This window comes from Ahaetulla prasina, chromosome 3, assembly GCF_028640845.1.
Source record: "Ahaetulla prasina isolate Xishuangbanna chromosome 3, ASM2864084v1, whole genome shotgun sequence".
NCBI classification, from domain to species: Eukaryota; Metazoa; Chordata; class Lepidosauria; order Squamata; family Colubridae; genus Ahaetulla; species Ahaetulla prasina.
In genome coordinates, this window is record NC_080541.1 from 184,330,630 (window position 1) to 184,350,668 (window position 20,039).

General features: G+C 36.4%; 1 protein-coding gene across 16 annotated transcripts in view; it reads left to right on the forward strand.

The window, feature by feature from the left end:
- Nucleotides 1–20,039, forward strand: part of ANKS1A (ankyrin repeat and sterile alpha motif domain containing 1A) — a 130,609-nt gene that overhangs the window by 74,612 nt on the left and 35,958 nt on the right. For 9 of the 16 annotated variants that reach the window (XM_058177549.1, XM_058177555.1, XM_058177547.1 and 6 more), the window contains 2 exons: nucleotides 8,010–8,060; nucleotides 9,465–9,531. In XM_058177549.1, coding sequence (XP_058033532.1) covers nucleotides 8,010–8,060; nucleotides 9,465–9,531 — 118 coding nt within the window. The remainder of the gene's footprint in view (nucleotides 1–8,009; nucleotides 8,061–9,464; nucleotides 9,532–20,039) is intronic. The other 7 variants (XM_058177550.1, XM_058177557.1, XM_058177561.1 and 4 more) reach the window with 2 other exon arrangements.

Genomic DNA, 20,039 nt, shown 5'->3' on the forward strand with positions numbered 1-20,039 from the left:
CCAGAAAGCATTAGCAATAACGTGTCCTGTTCCAAGGAATTTTTCTAAAGCCAGACAGAACATCTGGCATCGCTTTTGCCATATAAAGTTCTAATTTGTATTGGATGACCCTAAGCATTATTTTTCTAGCATGTGATCTTCATGGCATGGGTCCAGGTTATTACAGGGACTGCCTACCTCTTATGATTTCTGCTCTTTCAGTAAGTTCAGGCAAAGTTGGTGTGCTTTAGACTGTGTCTTTTCTGTTGTGGTGTCTGCCCGTTGGAGCAATGTCCTGTAGATATTTCTTTTTTATTGTTTTTCTGTTTCAAACTGTAAGACTCATAGTGTCATTCTGGATTTGGGTGATTACCAAATCTGTAAGAACTGTGGTAAATGTGGTACTTCTTCCACGCAATGGGCTAGGCACAAGACAAGCTTGGATTTGCATTTAAAATCTGAACTGTCCATCAGCTGTCAGTGTTTTCCCCGTGCATTTCACTCTGCAAAGTCAAATACAATAGGTGCCTCTCAGGCAGAGAGATTACAGCCTATCATTTGCTCAGTGGATAACATAGAAGAAACAGCTTGAACAATCATATGGCTCACTCTCATATCACTGTCACTCAATATTAGGACTTGTTTTCACTTTGGCTGAATATTTAGAAGGGTTCTCTGGTCGTGTTGCGTATTTAAGATGCCAGATCTGCTGGTTTGTGGTGAATCACAGGTAAATTTTCATTATGGTGGCAAATGTCTACTATAATTTAAGATTTCCACTCACATTGAGAAAAGTGATGGCTAGAAAATTGTGATCTCTCTAGACAACTAACCTGGTTGTTATTTCTCATGAGGAGCACACAAGGTAACTGACTCACCGGCTAGTTAGTTTTCTTGTAGGACTATAGGGTGGTTTGTCAGATAATTTCTCAAATCTTAAGTATAGTGTTTCAGATTTCTGAAATTGTACAAACTGGTATTCTCAAATCACCCTATTCTGGAATATATCCCTGTGATTTTAGTTGAAGTTAGATAATTGTTCAGTGTGGAGTCTTTGCCATTGAAAACAGATATTTCCAATGGTAAACACCGTTGAACCCTGACAAAAAGGAAGGGTGCTTGCCATTAAAGGTGAGCTTCTTGTTGAAATAATTAGAAGATTTCCTCTCAGGGAACAGCAGGGTTTTTTTCAGATAATATACATAATTAATTTTAGGGCATGGAAGATACAGTGATACAACTTGTGAAATTGATAACAATACCTTAAGGAGAAATAATTTCAAAAATTCTACTGAATTTAGAGGACTTTATGAATATGTATAGGATGGCATTGTAAATATCTATATTATAGGTATATAGAGATATTTTAGCTTTCATTTATTTGCTAGAGAAAACTGCAATACATTTAAACCCAGTGAATCCATTGCACTTATTTTAACTCTGAATTCTTAGATTCCTTTCAAATACAGTCATGTGAAAAAGAAAACACACCTTCCTTGAGTTCTGTGGTTTTACATAAATATATATAATATAATCATAATAACATTCCTTTCTCAGAAAGTCAAGGACAACTTGCCCTGCACCTGGAAGGATGGAACCGGGAGGCATCTCCAGTTGGGTCGATGTTTGATTGGACCATGTGATGGACTTGTGGGTGTTGGGTAGGGACTTGAACTTTCCTTTGGGTGGGGAAAACCTAGCAGCTTTCAGAGTCAGGTTTTTGCAGATGTGCCAATATGACATCTCTAATAAAATGTAACTTTGAGGAAATTCAAGCCTTGGAGTTTTCTTTTGTTGTGGGGTGTTACTTGGAACCCTGATATTAGTATATAGTAAAAAGTATCTAGTTCTTAGCAATTCTAAAAAATAGATAATACAAACTCAGGTGAATAAGAACACATGACATATTATACAATGTCATTTAGCTAGTGAAAGTACATTCTTTTCTTTAATATTAGGTCTTTATCAATTTCAGCTATTACACAGATCATTATGTTTTTTATCAAATTTTCTGATAATAGTTTTTAGAATTTTCATTAGTCATGTAATTTAATTGAATATAAAGCAGAAATCATTTGTTAGAAATCTAATCTATTGTACTGATCAATGCCAATAGCTGTGATAAATAAAGTAAATTCAAAGTTCCTCAAAAAGAGAAAAATATAGACATTACTTTTCTTGTATAGATCAACAGTCAATGGCTTTACTATAATAAATTCAAACTCGACTAATAAACATTGCCATCTTATGGTAGAATAGGGAAAACACCTCCTTAAAAAAAACACCTTCCTTTTACGTCCTATATTAAATATCCCTCAAAGTAAGAACGTTGAATATTAGGGAGGGTATTTTTTAATATGTAAATATTAAATAATAAATATGGAGATAAAGTATAAGTCTTTAAATATTTTTGTCTTTCTCTTCAGATGAATAATTCTGACTTTCCCAAAACCATTTGCCTGATTTGAATACTTACTGCACAGAATAATATAAGGAGTAATTATTCTGATTCTATAATATTATTACTATTTTAACCAACATTACTCAGGTTTCACAATTATAAATAAACTTCCTACTGACCCAAATAGCAATGAATGTGGTGTTATTCAGGTGTTTCTGACTCTTTGTGATCCAATGGACATCATTTTTCTAGGATTCTTTGCCAGTAATTATGCCTTTGAATTCTAGCTGATTCACATCTTTTTTTTTTAATTTAATAAAGTTGGAAGGGACCTTGGAAGTCTTCTAGTCCAACCCCCTCCCTGCTTAGGTAGAAAGCCCTACTCCACTTCAGACAAATGGTTATCTAATATCTTCTTAAAAACTTCCATGTTGGAGCATTTACAAGTTCTGGAGGCAAGTTGTTCCATTGATTGTTCTATCAGGAAATTTATCCTTAGTTCTAAGTTGCTTTTCTCCTTGATTAATTTTCACCCATTGCTTCTTGTTCTACCCTCAGATGATTTGGAGCATAGTTTGACTCCCTCTTTTTTGTGGCAACCCCTGAGATATTGGAACACTGCTATCATGTCACCCATAGTCCTTCTTTTCATAAGATTAGACATACCCAGTTCCAACAACTGTTCTTTATATGTTTTATCCTCGAGTCCCCTAATCATCTTTGTTGGTCTTCTCTGCACTCTTTCTAGAGTCTCAACATCTTTTTTACATCGTGGCAACCAAAATTGGATGCAGTATTCCAAGTCTGGCCTTACCAAGGCATTATAAATTGGTATTAACACTTCACGTGATCTTGATTCTATCCCTCTGTTTATGCAGCCTAGAGCTGGGTTGGCTTTTTTGGCAGCTGCTGCACACTGCTGGCTCATATTTAAATGGTTGTCTGCTAGGACTCCAAGATCCTTCTCACAGTCACCACTATTGAACAAGGTACCACATATACTGTACCTGTGCATCTTGTTTTTCTTGCCTAAATGTAGAACCTTACTTTTTTCATTTCACATCTATACAGAACATAGTTTTGATACATTCCTTATGCACATATATAATACAATTTATTTATTTATAACTTTTCCAGGAATGTTTAAACAAGGCCCATAGATATGAGAACTACTAAATTAAATTGGCCAAAAGAGTGAGGGGTCATTGGTGCTCACCTAGCTTAGTAGCTTTCTTGCAGACATTACCCAAACTAGATAACATCGTTAGTGCTAGTAAGGAGTGGGATTCGCCTCTCTGTTTATATTCTAGCGTTTGGGCAGGATTGGGGTAAGCGCATCTATCCTTGCCCTACTTTACCTCTCAATGGTTTTTGATAGCATTGACCATGATATTCTACTGGATTGGCTCAGAGAATTGATAGTGGGCAGTAGAGTGTTGTGCTGGTGTGTCTCCTTCATTCAAGGCCAATGCCAGTTGATATTGATTTGGGAGGATTCTGTTCACAGTTTGATACTACAGTAGTGGCCAAAATTGTGGTAACCTTTTGGGAAAAGTGTATTTTCTAAAACTAGCTAATAACATCACTTTTTTGGGGGGAGTAGTACCATAAAATTATATATCAATGGAAAGATAAATTAATCAAGAATGTAATGCAATAACTTTTATGAAAGATTTGCTATTAGAATAGCAGTTACAGTGTATAGAAGAAAAGTGAAACACGTAGAATAAATGAGATATACAAAAATTACCATGTCAGTTAATACTTAGTTGGGTAACCTCTAGCATGAATTACGACCTTACAACGTCTTCCCATGGAGTGTACCAAGTCTTTTAGTTCTGCAGCTGTTATAATGTGAAACCAAGATAGAATGATTGCTTCTATTAACTGGGATTTATTGCTGGGTCACTTCTAACTGAGTCCTTCGGGAGATGGGCGGTCTATAAATTAAAATATTATTATTATTATTATTATTATTATTATTATTATTATTATTATTATTATTATTATTATTATTATTATTATTATTATTATTATTATTATTAACTCACAAGTTTCTTTAGTCAGTGCCATAGATTTTCAATTGGGTTAAGGTTTGGCCTATTCCGAGGCCATTCCAGCAGTGGAATATGATTATCTTGAAACTCAAAAAAATAATAATGGTGTTATTAGCCATCAAACCTCAAAAGTACACTTTCTCCAATAGGTTTCCACAATTTTGGCCACTGCTGTATATATTGTTTACATCTTGACAGTTTTGTCTCTCTCTCTCTGACATATACACACAAGCATGCACACACACATTCATACACACAGAAAGCAGGGGTGAAATAATCCAAAGTTGTTACTGGTTCACTTTGCTATCGGTTTGCTACATACAAACATGCGCATGTGTGGTGCACGCCAAATGTGCGCTTTGCTCACGCATGCACAGTGTAGCCAAATGCGTGCTTTGCGCGCATGTGCACTGCATGTGCTACCATGCAGTGCTGAAAAAGGATTAATAAGACTTTTCTAAGGTAAATAGAACAGCGGAGGGGGGGGAGTAACAGCTGTGCCCCACGATTTAGTTTCTCTAGAAAGCAGGATTTCCTGCTTTCTAGTGAATATTAATTGCAAGGGACAGCTGATCATCGGAAATACCTCTTTGTCCGAACCGGTAGCATTTTTTACTACTGGTGTGCCCAAACCAGTAGCTTTTATTACTACCTGTTCGGGCGAACCGATCCGAACCAGTAGCATTTCACCCCTAAGAGTATCATATTTCGCACAGAGTTCTGTTCCTTGTTCTTATGACATGATAATAGATTGAAAATGATAGCTGGATAAATATCAGATATTGCTAATGATCAGGGACCATGGGTTTTGTGTCACACATCTCAGGCCTGTTGCAAACTTTTAAAATGCTTTATATGTACCTACAAGGAAGGAGTTTTATTTTAAGTATGAAGCTTGCGTGTTAAGGGGATAGTTGCCTTTTAACCTTAGGTGTTAATGGAAGCTTACTGACTGGAAGAGGGTCCGTTTGAGTTTTCGTTGGAACAATGAACAGGAGGAATGTTGCTTTTTTGCTCTTCCAATTATTACATCAAAATTAAATTAACCTGAGAGAGGAAATCCCACACTTTTTACTTCATAGAAGTTCATCAATGTATGTTCTAGTCCAAAAACATCTCTGAAATAAATTAACAAGAATTGGTAACTATTTAATGAAGGAAGTAAAATAGAAAAAAAAAATCCAAAATATATTAACTAATATGGCAGATTATTTTCCAGCAAAGATGTCAAGCTTCTTCATTTTCTTTCTTTCTTTTTTTCTGTGGATGGGTGGGTGGTGGCATTGAATGAAGCCTTCTGGCAAGTGGCCATATTTCAACAAAAGGAAGAGCACAGCTGTTGTAAATCAATGGATTTTTTTTTAGATTTAAATGCTGCAGAGCTTGCATGTTCAGGGTGCATAATAAGATTTATCAAACAGACAGAAGATCAGAGCTGTTACTTTCACCAAAATGAACTATTTATTTGGACCTTTAAAATATGCTAAAAATGACTCTGCATAAAAAGGCCTTAAGCTTACCTGAGCTTCATAGTGTTTGTAAATCTATGCCTTTCTTCCCCTGCCCTCCTTGAAATGCCCTTAAGAATGATGAATGTCAGAGATATCAGAATGAATTAAATATTAAAAAAATATCTCAAGTTAGCTACTGACTAAAGAAATGGGGTTCCACAGATTTTGAGGTTTCACAAGGTTTTTCAGTTACAATAATCTCTCTTTTGCCTTTCAGCTACTACTATTATCGTGCTAATTAAACTGAGAGTATTTGTCTAAACATAGCTTTACTGTCTTGTCATTTCCAAGTGCTTTACAACATAATATTTTTATGTAATTTAAAAATGAAGTAAAATAAGTCTTTAATGGAAGGTTAAAATTTTAATAACTCTCATTTGAACTATTAACATGTAATTAATATAGAGTTTGCATGAGAAAAATGAGAAAATGGAATAATTTGTCTTGCTTATCCCAAAGGTGCTTTTTCAAAAGGCAACTGGAGTTTCTTTGGTTTTTTTCCCCTTGAAGACATTTTGCTTTTTATGCAAGAAGCTTCTTCAGTTTTGACTGAATGGTGGTGTCAAGGTTCCAGAAAAACCTCTTCTGCGTAAAAAAAACTCAGAAGCCATTGTTTTCCAGAGTTCTTTACTAGCATGAGGAAACTGGCACACGATGAGTGAAATTCCAAAACTGAATTTCCGGATTCTTTTCCCAGTTCTACAAACCCCAAGAGTCCCACCCCCGACCCCTTTGATGGTCACATGGTCCCACGTTCTCCCAGTTCATTCAAATATCTTCTTGCCACTCTTCCTGCAGATGTGAACACCATCCGACCTTGACCGCTTGAAGAATGTTACCATACCCCTCAGCCCCCACTTCCTCCCCTCAGGGGAAAAATGTGGCAGCGTCTGGAACCCTAAAGTCTAATATGGTTTCCAGAATGGAAAGATTAATATTCCTTGCAGTCATCTGGTCATTAGCACTCTCTCTGAGAGTCATTGAGGCCACTTGGAAGTTTATCTGTGCCCTCAGAGTCATTTGAAGAGTGCAAATGGATGTGGAACCTTCTTGAAAGTGTTGAAAATTCCAAAGATGAGGATGAGGATCTTGGATGAGAAGCTAAACTTCAAGGGAAGAAAACAAAAGAAGTCTAGTTGCCTTTTGAAAAAGTATCTTTGGGACAACCATGACCTGGATGACTTTGAATCTCCATAGACATTTGTCTTTATTCCAAATGTATTTGGCATGAGTAAAAAAAAGCATTCCAATTTGCACAAGTTAGGCGTTATATTTTCTATCTGGTCTACCTCCATTTGTAATCTTGACACTATTTTAGCAAGGCTGACTAGGCAATTAAAGCCCAACATTTTTGGAATGCATGAGATTTGGGGAGGCTGTACAAAATATTTCAGATAGACTGGAAGCTTAAATGGAAGACTAGAAGACAAAAGAAAGAAATTTTAGTTTGATGAATAAATCAGTTCACAAATTTTGGATCCAAATCGCAGTATCAGCTATCAGAAAGTATCATAGTACTTTTAAGTTAAAACTATAAAATTTGACAGGATACAATATACATGTAGGCCAGCAAATATATTTGTGCGGAGAGTGAGAATAAAAGAATGAGAATAGTCTTCAATTCTGGTAGAAACTAAAACCCAGATTACATTTGTTATAGTCAAGCTAAGAAAGAAATGTCTTTATCTTTTGCAATCTATGTCTGTTACTGTACTGCTGCCATAGTTGCATACTATTTTGTAAGGCAAACCAGGGCAATGTGGATAAATGTAATTGCATCATGTTAAAATATAAGATGGGTTTGGTTTGGTGTAATGTGTAAACTATACTGTTGGAGAGATATGTATGAAGTCAGCCAATTGTGACATTCAAATTAAGTCTGAGCCAGAAGAATGAGGGCTTAAGGTCAGGAAAGTGCTTAGAATGAAGCAAAGGAAACTTTTTTTTTGTATGTGAAATTACGGAAAACTCTTCTTGTCCCTTGCTTTATTTTTTCTCTTAAATAGAATTATATTTCATTCGATTGAATTCTTTTGGAAAACATGTTTTGCTCTTTCCCAGCAGTTTCAGGAGCAAGTGCCTGATGACTCCGAAGTTCAGTCTTTCTACAATGTAAGAAACTCGCAAAGCTTTGTTCTGCTGGGAACCAGTCTGGTGCTACGGTTGCTTAGTTGTGCAATTAATTTGTGCTTTCTTTGTGTTGGTGTGTTTTCTTCACTAGTTATGAGGGTTCCGTGACATTAGATGCTTGCAAAATTTCATGTGGTAGGGATCTGAAGCTTTTTTCTAAACCTCTGCGAGATCCACTTAATTCTGATTTTGTGCTTAGTATTGTTGCTTTGTAGAATCAAGTTGAGAAAGAGAGAGAGAGACATAAGTAAAAGACATTGTGGCTCTGTCCCAAAATGCTTAGAAGCTAAATTTTGAGATGAAAGGGGAAGGTTAGAAAGAAAAAAGATTTGATATCCATAGGCCTGTGATTATTAGAAACAATTCCAATTTAATCTCAAGCCCTATCTGGAATGCGTATTTACAAATTTAGTTTTTAGTTTCCATATAACTTTTTGCATCTAAGAAACAAATCTGTTGTTTCTACTGTTACTAAAGTGCATCTTAACTTGACAGATTAAACACTTATATGTTGCAATCTTGTATGTGTGTATATATGTATGTATATATATGTGTGTATACACACACACACATATATTGCACTTTATACCATCCTTACAATGGCAGATACAAAATTGTATTTTAACCAAACAGAGAATATTTGAAAATTTCTGAGCATGCAATTGATGTGGTTCATTTATTGGTTTACATTAGATTCCGTGGGAGGTCCCTGGCCTTCAAGACTGTCTGTGGAAGTACTTTACTAATTTTGTAATTGTCTTATTTAAAAACCATTCTAACTACTGTTTCTTTTTTCTTTCTTTTTTGAGTTCTTAATGATTGGGAACTTCTAGATGATCCCGCAGTTTATTCAGTCTGACTTGAGTGGACTTTCTCTTCTTGATTGTTGAAATATTCCCCAGGATGCTCTTTTTTTAAAATTTTACTTTCACTTATTATTGCATTTCTTTGCTACCCAACTCCCAGCAACTCTGGGTGGTTCACAAAGCTGCTACGTTTTGTACATTTGTTACAACTTATGTTAATGCTTTTGCAAGCTTTTAGTTGAAGCAACTTGGTATTGGGATCTGTGCCTTGAAATCTCTCCTTAGCTGTAATAGTGTGTTCTTTTTAAGTAGAAAAAAGATTACATCTTTTGAACATTCAAAATGATTGTTCCATTCATATTTTTAACCAAATCATAAATGGGAATTCAGTAGCTAGCTTGGAAAGACCATCTGTAGACTTCTTTCTCTAATAAATACTGATCATACATACATTATTTTTGAAGATGACATAAAAAGTTTCTTTTGAGCAAATAGCTTTTCTTTTGCAATTCAAAGTTTCTCTATTCTGGTTGCATTTTTTTGTGAAAAAATGTTTACTAATGTTTAATATATTTTTCAGATCGAGAAAATCATGAGTTCCATTGGCGAAGGCATTGATTTTTCACAGGAGCAGCAAAGAATGTCAGGTACTATATTGAATTGTAGATAGAGTGAGTGAATTTTGTCTCAAGCAGTCACCATTATTTATGTTTGCATTCAAAAGTGGAAAAAAACAAACAAACTGCCAGTGCAATAAATTTAACCTATTTGGGGATTTTAGTTTTGCAAGCCATGTTTCTATGTTTGGTGTTCTCCTATTTCCAGGGTTTCAGTTAAAATATTTCAAATAACTATTCTGTGTTTCCAGATTGGAGAAATACCACAAGGCTTAATGTAATTTAATGAATGATATTACTGCAATCAGATATTGTATTTTGTGCTAAACACTTTGCACAACAGAAATTAAAATGAGTGCACAAATGAGGGACAAAACTCTATCCAAAAGCCCAGATTGCTTCCCCAGCACTAGTTGCAATATTTAGAAAGGCTACATGTTCCTGAAGTCTTTTCCCAGAGGGCTGCCAGAAGAAAAAGCTGCTTAAAGACATCTGTTTGCAGGCTTCTCTGGGACAGCTGGCTTTACTCATCCCTTACGTTCCTTTTTAGATAATTCTGGATCAGTGATTTTAAATGGACATTCAGCTGTAACAATTGAGATCTGCCCTTGTTTGTTTCTCCCTTTTCCCAAAAGGAAAAAACAAGGGTAAGCAAGACTCTTAAGGAGCTGGCATTTGCTTCCAAAAGGAGATAAAGGGAAGACTTTCAAGGTAGATGGGGTGGCAGTTGCAGATCAGAGAAGAGACAGAAAATTCTGCTTGTGGAAGAAAGCTTCTTCATCTGTAGCTTACCAATATGGCTAGAAAAATAGAGAATAAAGAGAGAGAAATAAGAGCAAAACTTATTAAATATGCAGTGAAGCTTGATGACTTTTATTCAATTCAATCTATTACAGAATAACACCTTATGTGTATCAGATGTAATCCCACTTATCATAGGAAGAGTTGGGCCGACATTTATCTAACCTCGATTGGAAATGGATTTTGATGAAAGTTGAATAAAAACATCAATGGAATCATACTGTATTGTATGAAAGGCCAATTTAGTCTAATGTTATGTTGTTACAGTAGCCAACTATGGAAGCCCCACAGATAGGACATAAAGTACTGAGTTTCATCTTTTTAACTGGCCTTGCACATGAAACCAGTGGTGTTGAGAGATCCACCTTAAAGGATTGATTTTAAACTTCTTAATAGCTATGACTTTGTTTCTATTCTTTTCGTGCTGTTGCATCTCTTTGAAGACTTGGTAAAACCTACAAACTTCTTCTCAGAAAATGTATTTCAATAAAAAAAATGCATAGCTATAGGTTGTATTAACAAGGAAACTAATAATAGTCAAATACAATCAAAATATTAATAGTAGATGTGTAATGTAGTAACATATGTACTTTATTCAGCCATTTAAATCATTAACAAGACAAACTAAATTTCAGATAGTGGTTCATGAAAATCAAATTATAATTATTCCCATGTAAGTTTACAGACCTCCTGAAATTTATCCAAGTTATGAAGCCTTCTAGGACTTCACAATTACATTGCCCACTTCAATAGTACCAAAATATATCACAACTGCTGATATGAATCTACCACTTTCTGTTGATTTAGATGGCCACATGATATCTTCTATCTTTATGTTAGGCAAGCATGTCAGTATGCAACATACAGCTTCATCACAATCTGAATTTCCCCATCTTGGAGACAGCTTCAGCTTTAGGGAATATATGTTCATTCTCTTACAAATGGGCACATTTTAGATATTTTTTTTCTTTTTCTGGAATAATAATTCTCCAAGACTGTCATTCTGAACTATAGCAATGAAACATTATCCAGAGACTCAAACAGTACTACCATAGTTGCAAAGTTCAACCATCAATCTCCAAATTTTTTCTCAGATCAGCAAAGTTAGCTTCAAGAGAATAAACTCATTTCCTGAAAGCTAGAAACACATTAAAGTATATTGACAACTTATGTCCATCTGGCAAATAACAATAACTATGGCATTCAATACAATATACAGGATAATGGCAACTATTCTGTTATCGAATTTATATTGATTCACAGCTCATCTTTATGCTGAAATTGAAACTGTAATGTTAAGCTGTTTTGTCACAGGAATTCTCCCTCTGGTCATAGAGCTCTATCTTCAATATCTTGAAGTTTCTATAGCTTTAGGTAGCTTTATGCGCATGATGTTGCAACCAGTTAAATTAGAAATTCTTGTGTTAAAAAGAGTTAACTGATGTTGAGTAATTTTTAATCTAGCAGATGTTATTTATGTGAATAAGAATAAAGATCATAAGGATCGTTGTAATATTAGTATAGTTTAATAATCTACAGAAAGACTATAATAATAATATTATAGAAGAAAATACTCTGAAAATTTCACTTTCACATAATAATTTATGCAGAATTTTGGCACTGCCCTTTTAAAAAAAAGTCCAGTCTCAAGTGGAAGAACTATTTCAATGCATAAAATGCCCTCCCCCAAAAAAGCAGAGGAAGATAATCAGCCAATATCTGCTTCAATTGAATACATTTTAATGTAACTTTTGAGCCAAAATTGTGTTCTGTACATTCCATGTAATGCTTTACTCTAGGTACCATAGTCATGTAGGAGTTATAAATTACTCTGGTTCTCTTTAAAAATGTACCATACTTTTTGGAATATAAGATGCACTTTCCCCACCCCTAAAAGTGGATGGAAATTGTGGTGCGTCTTATACACCGAATATTACCGAAACCCCATCCACTCACCAGCCACCACCCTTCGGCCGTTTTTGGCCTCTGTGTGCCACGTTTTCAGCCTCAGCACGCTCCATTTTAGACCCGTTCAGGCTAGGGATTGCCACAGACTATCGCCACCGAGCACCGCCTCCACGTGTCGTGTTTTCGGCCTCTGCACACCCCATTTTTGGCCTCTGTTCATTGCATTTTTGGCTGGTTCCGGGTGGCGGGGATTAGCAGCAGTGGCAATCCCCGCTGCCTGAAACTGGCCGAAAACAGAGGCCAAAAACGGGCCATGCGGAGGCCAAAAACTTGACATGAGGAGATGGCGATTGGCAGCAATGTGCTATGGCGATCCCAGCAGCCTGGAATGGATCTAAAATGGGCTGTGTGGACGCCAAAAAGTTGATGCACAGAGGCCAAAAATGCGATGCGCAGAGGCGGCGATGGGCTGCGGCGATCCCCGCAGCCTAGAACAGGTGACTGGCGGTATTGCGGGAGGCTGATCCAAGTGACAATCAGCTGCTTGTGCTGAATCAGGCCACGATGATGTGCTGAAGCTAATCAGGCTGTTTGCTGCAAGGACGCTAGCCAGATGAATACCGATGGATGCTGATAAGCAGAGGCAGAATTTTTCTTTTCTTGTTATCCTCCCCAAAAACTAAGATTTAAATTATAAATTTTTATGATAAGTCAGGAATGAAAAAACCAAAAAGAAATAAAACCCACAAAATATTTAGGGATTCTAGCTTCAGTTTATTTAAAATAAAAAAAGGTTGGTCCATAAGAGATTTTAAAACACCTCTTTAATACTTTAAATACTTTAATACTTTAAAAACAGCCAGAATTGTTTAGCTTATAGCAGACAATATAGAAGTTAAGTATGTAGTAAAGGAAACAATGTTTTATCTGATTTCTAGACTCCAGAAATGATTCAGTGAACTATATCTTAATAGAACAACCAATACATTATTATTCTTCCATTTACTGATTATGTGCCATCAAGTCATGTTGATTCTTAACAACTACATAAATTCATCTTCTCCAGAGTGATCTGTCCCCAACTTGGCCCATCAGGTCTTCCAACAGTGCACCCATTGAGCCCATCGACTTACCTCCGGCCATCTTCTTTCCTTTCCTTCTACCTTTTCTGATATGTTGTAATAGAACAAGCCATATAATGCTTTAAGAGTTCCATTACACAACTGAAAAAGTACAGATCAGCCTCCTGGTAAAATTAGTTTATTAAAAATAGTGGAAGGGATATTGAACATATTATGGAATTGCTACAAAATTTATTAAGTATGTGCCTCTGAATACTGTTAGGGAGCACAGTTGGTGACAAATATTGGTTTTCTGCTTGGTATTTTCTCAGAGCGATCTATTTAGGAACGTTGTAGAACAAAATGCTAGATTAGAGCTCTGGCCCAATTCAGAATATTTTTCATATTTTCATAGGATTTAACTGCCACCCTGCAATGTGAATCTTGATGTATAGCTTTCAGTTAGAAGTTTTTATTGTTCTGTACCAGTGATGGCTAACCTTCTTGCCATCATGTACTAGGAGCGAGGAGGGAGTCATGCGCATGCATGCCCACACCCATAATTGTATGTGTCCCACCCCCGCACATGAGCGCACAACCCCACCGCTCCCCCCTGCTCCTGGCACACAATGGCACGATGGGCCAAGTAGGCCCGTTTTTCTCTCTCCCCAGGCTCCCTTTTCTAGGAGTTTGGGGAGGGTGAAAACAGCCTTCCCCACACCCCTGGAGGCCCTTTGGAGGCCAGAAACGGCCTGTTTGTCAACTTCTGGTGGGACCAGAATGCCCATTTTTCTCTCTCCCCAGGTTCCAGAGCCTTTCTAGGAGCCTGAGGAGGGTGAAAACGGCCTTCCCCACCCCCTCAGGAGGCCCTCCAGAGGCCGGAAACAGGCCATTTCCAGCTTCTGAAGGGCCTCCAGGGGAGTGGGGAAGTCCATTTTTGTCCTCCCCAAGCTCCTAGAAAGGCTCTTGAGCCTGGGGAGAGAGAAAAACAGGCCTTCCACACCACCACCCCTGAGGCCCTCTGGAAGCAGGAAACAGCCTGTTTCTCTACTTCCGGTGAGCCCAGCTCACATGCCCACTGATATGGCTACATGTGCCACATGTGGCATGCGTGCCATAGGTTCGCCATCACGGTTCTATACAGTGCATCAGTGGTATTTTTTCATAGGTATTTCTTTCTTTTGGGACCTGAATCTACTCTAGGAGGTTTTTTTTTATATAAGAATCATATTTCCAGAAGAATCACATTATTATGTTTAATGCATGGCTAACTGAAAGTATTTGCATGCTCATCATAACACAGCATTGACTAAAAAAATTGCATGAAACTGTTAAACTTGTTTGTTACAGTATATGTTACATATATATGTCATCAATATTTCACGTAATAATATGATGCTTTATTTTACATCCTGTACGGAGGCAGATATTAACAAATGTGTTCAAACTCTCAGTATATGCTATTGTCTACCCCTGGAAATTTTGGGAGGCTATTATACAACCTTTCAACATGTTTATAAATGTATTTAAGTACCTCACTTTTGCAGCTATTCTGCTACAAATGGTATTTCAGATTCTTTTACGAATAGATAATATGAGGCAGGAATGTGTAATTCAACTCACATTCTGTTGCTCTGATACAGCTAAGCAATCATACAGAGCATTCCAAGAAAAATAGCTTTTTTCATACAGCAGTTATCAGAGGAGAAATAGCTTTGTGTAATTTGAGGCATTTGCTGGAATTTGAGAACTCCAAGTAGTACAGAGCAAGTACCTATATCTTAAAATGTATTATATCTTGCCCTGCCTGGGTGCCCCAGAGTATTACACATTCTTTTCAGATTATATTAAGTATCTCATGTAATTAGCAGTGTCTAGCACAACTCTGAACTGTTAGATTTACTGGACTGAACTGAATTTCTCAAATGTATGGTTCCAGTTTTGATTCCATCATCAACTGTTTGGTACTTTAATCTGGACTTTTCTGGAAGATATTAATATTTGCTTTGAAAGTCACATCTTTTCCTATCATAAGTCAATTCAGCTTTAACTGTCAGCATGCATAAGCAAAAATAGCATAATTGATGATTAGAGAGAAAATACAATTTGGAAAATGAACGAAGGGCTGGTTGCAGCCCCCGCTCCTTCAAAAGTGTAATCAACACATAGAAAAAAAAATAGATTAGGAGAACTGTATTTTCCAGCTTTGTCCCCGACATTCAGTTCTTTCAGAGGGTGCTTAATCAGGAGCAGCTGAATTCCCACCAGCACAGAAAACCCATGTGCTCTGTCTCTTTATCTATATTTGGCTCAATATATTGGATGATGCTGGAGATCATACAGTTGATTATAGGCAATTTCTCCTCCACACAGTTTTTAGCTTTTATCTACATTAATATATTGGTCTCTGAAATAATCACAACTCTTTTCTATTCTATTCTCCATGAACATCTGATTATTACATAAATTACCTCGAATATTTATTACTTTATGCTTCAGAAATACCAAATTGTTTAGCTTTATATAAAATTTTGAACATTGAAGATGATGTGGGTTTGAATGAGGAACTTGCTTGTGTAACTGGTAGTATTTGTTCTTGATACAGTTTCTACAGTTGTGCTTGTTTCTATTTTTTGTTTCTTTTAATGAGCTCATGGAATTACTACTACTTGCTAGAAACTACTAGACCAGTAACTGACAATCTCCTTTTTTTATGTGTGGACTACTACATCTTCGCTGAAAGTTCTTGCAAATAGTCATTAAGCCAACTAAGATTTTGGTGAGAAGAGCAAAATGCTGGAAGATCAAAAGTGTCAAAATGTTTTAATATTTAACTATCTCATAAGATTTAATTATCTCATGAGATTTCAGCAATTTTTCAAAATAATTTACAGATGGCCCTTAAATTATGAACACAATTGGGATCATAATTTCCATAGCTAAGCAAGGTGGTTATTAGGTGATTGATTTTATGACTCCCCCCAAATTTGTTAAGTGAATTACTACTGTTATTAATTGAATCTAGCTTCCCCCATTGATTTTGAAAGCCAGCTGGAAAGGTTGCAAAGGATGTTCATATGACCATGTGATGCTGCAACTATTGTAAATACATACTGCTTCCCAAGCATCTGAATTTTGATACTGTTACCATGGTGATGCTGCGGTGGTTGTCATTTTTGGACTGTGGTTGTAACGTTGCATAGTCCCTAAGCAAATGGTTGTGAGTCGAGAACTACTTGGAAAACTACATTTCCCCCTGTCCTTGCAAGTTTTATTATGCTGCCATAAAAATTGCTCATCACATTATTCTACTTGGCTGTTTATAGTGGAGCATCTTTTGAGTCCTATTTCTAGATCAATAACCTAGGCATTTTCCCATTTTGCTTAATATAAATGAACATACAGATCTACATATATTTCTTAGAATAATTAATATTCCTATGATAGTTTAAAGAAGAAATTTTCCAAGAATTTCATTTGAAAGATGTGATGATTTTCATGTTCTTCACCTTTTGGTTCTCTTTCCTCACAGGAGGTGGGGAAGGTGGAAGAATTAAAGTCCATTTATTCACAAATTTAGATGTCATAACCCAGTAAGGAAATAATTTTATCTGTGCATTTTCCAGATGTAAATTCTAATTTAAAAAAAAAAATCACTGGTGAATGACCTGTTTTAATACCGAGAAAAGAAATTGGTTCTTGGATAACAAAAAACTTGAGTGGGATCTGACTTGTCAGATTTTCTTCATTACCTTAGACAAAATAAATAGAGTTCTCTGAGCCCCAAAAAAGCCTTGAAATATCAGTTAAGAGCCAGCAACTACTGTATATTCAAGAAAGCAGACCTATTCTTGAATCACTCTGGGGTTGAATGATAACTGCAATAGCTCAGGCATTCTCTTGGAGCAGAACAGCACTATGGGGGAGAACATGAGGATTAGAGGTTCCAGAGCTGCAAATCTCTAGACTACATGGCAATGAAAGTTTTATGTATGTTTTCACTATTATCTTAGTAATTATCTTTGTCAATATGCACTGAATTTATCTAATGTGCTCCGTTCTGCCTGTGGCTCCTTGGCTTAACTTATCATTCAGCACAAACCTAAGTTCCTCTGTAGGTGTATGCCAGCCAGTGGTGGGATTCATTTTTTTTACTATGATTCTGTGGGCGTGGCATGGTGGGTGTGGCATGGCTTGGTGGGTGTGTCAGGGGAAGGATACTGTAAAATCTCCATCCCCTCCCCACTCCAGGGGAAGGTTACTACAAAATCCCATTTCCTCCCGATCAGCTGGGACTCGGGAGGCAGAGAATAAATGGGGGCGGACCCAGTCAGAGATGGCATTTACCGTTTCTCCGAACTACTTAAAATTTCCACTGCAGGTTCTCCAGAACTGGTCAGAACCTCCTGAATACCACTTCTGATGCCAGCCCTGAAGCAGATCTTAATTAGATCTGTTTTGAAGATAAGTTTAGGGTTCTTGTGCAATATGGCTACCATCTTTGCCTTGACTGTATTTGAACCAGTGAAAAGAGCAGGTTCATAATTGCAATTTGTAATATGATTTTATTGAAGTTGATTGTCTGATTTCAATAAAACTATATTAGAGTTTTAACAAAGCAGCTGGATTCAGGTTTTTGTTGTTATTTTAACATGAAAACAAATGGTTGCCATGAGTGGTAATAATGTATTCCTCCTTTGTGCTAGCTATGGATCCAGTCTGTAAAACACTGCATCTAGTGGACCCTTCCAAATAGAGAATCTTCTAGTTTAGGAATCCAGATTCATTGGACTGGATATATTCACAAGCCCCAGAGAGATTATATCAATTGCTGCTTACCCATATGACAGTCTGGTGCTTGAAGATGTAAGCAGGGTGCATAACATCAAGATAAATTGTTGAACAAGCCTCTTTAGACAGCATTGCCTCTTTTCTGACAGGTTTTTCATTGCTGGAATTTAGCATTCCAGCACTTTCATTGTAATCAGATCCATCTTATTTGACTGAAGAAGTACCAGAAGAATAGCTACATAGTCTACATTTGGAAGCAGATACATAATTTCATCTTCACTTCAGGCATTTGTTGGGAGGGAGTAGTGGGCATATTTGAATAATAACCTCTGTTGTGAATTGAGCTAATACATAATGCTACATAATATAATGTTGCCAATTTCAACAGTAGAATTTGCTCTGCTGGATAAATTGATTACTCTCAAGGTTTTGCAAACAGTGATATATTATGGCTACCTTAGGTCATTTCCTAGCACCATTTGGCCTGTTGCAGAATGAGACAGTTTATTAACAGTCTAATTTAATTTTTTTATATTACTGACCTTGGGAAAATGCTTCATGTTTACAGATATTTTAAAGCTGCAGCAGTCATTTTTAATCTTATCACTGGCATAAAGGATTTCTTTGTCAATGAATAAGAGAGCTTCTAGTCCTGCTTCGTCCTGGGACTTCCACTGTGATTCCAAGTGAATTGCAATCCTCTGATGTCTTCCAACTAAGTCTTTTTTCTTACCAATTGAATTTTGTTCAGGAATTGGAATAGTTCCACAGTGCCTTTTAATTGATAGTTCTAGGAGTTCTCCATCTGAAAATACCTGTAGTTGGGATCTAAAAATGTGGTATAAATATGGATTACTGAATATCCTGTGTCTTACATAATTATGAAACGTACATTAATGCCAAAACTATTAATGCAGTTTTAACTATTTATTTAATGTTATACAGTAGTATCCAAAATTGTGGAAACCTTTTGGGGAAAGTGTATTTTTGAGGTTTGATGGCTAATAACACCACTTTTTTGGGGGGGAGGGGAGTTTCAAGATAATCATATTCCACAGCTTGGGAATAGCCCAGACTTTAACCCAATTGAAAATCTATGAAGCCGACTAATGAAACTTGTTAGCCAGAAGTGACCCAGCAATAAAACCCAGTTAATAGAAGCAATCATTCAATCTTGGTTTCACATTATAACAGCTGCAGAACTAAAAGACTTGGTTTACTTCATGGGAAGATGTTGTAAGGCCTTAATTCATGCTAAAGGTTACCCATCTAAGTATTAACTGACGTGGTAATTTTTGTATATCTCATTTTTTCTATGTGTTTCACTTTTCTTTATGCTGTAACTGCTATTCTAACAGCAAGTCCTTCATAAAAGTTATTGCATTACATTCTTGATTAAGTTATCTTTCCATTGATATATAATTTTATGGTACCAGTCCACAAAAAAGTGGTATTATTAGCTAGTTTTAGAAAATACACTTTTCCCAATTGGTTTCCACAATTTTGGCCACTACTGTATGTGTGTTTTATTATCTATTTTATTATTATTTATCAATGTGACTCCCTAAAGGCTCTCAGAAAACTTAGTTTCTGGAAGTCCATTACCAATCAGGCCAATTTCATTCCTAAGTGGAGGGTGTTCCACATCATTGGTACCGTTACAGCACCCTTCACATCCCAAAAACAGGGTAACTCTAATAGTTTCTCCTGGGACATTTGCCTTGAATGAATTAACTTTGGTTAGAGGAGGTGGTCCTTAATGCATCTTGGTAAGTAATTGCATACATATGCAATTTGAAACCTATTGGTACCAGTGGAGGGCTCACATGATCATTATAATGAAGTAAGAGTTGTGAGTGCCAATCACTAGTAGGCAATCTGCTGCACTTTAAGTTAATTGCAGCTTTCAGGCGGTCTTCAAAGTTTGTTTCACTACAGAAATCCAACCAGGTTAAATATATATCCCTTACTTTACAT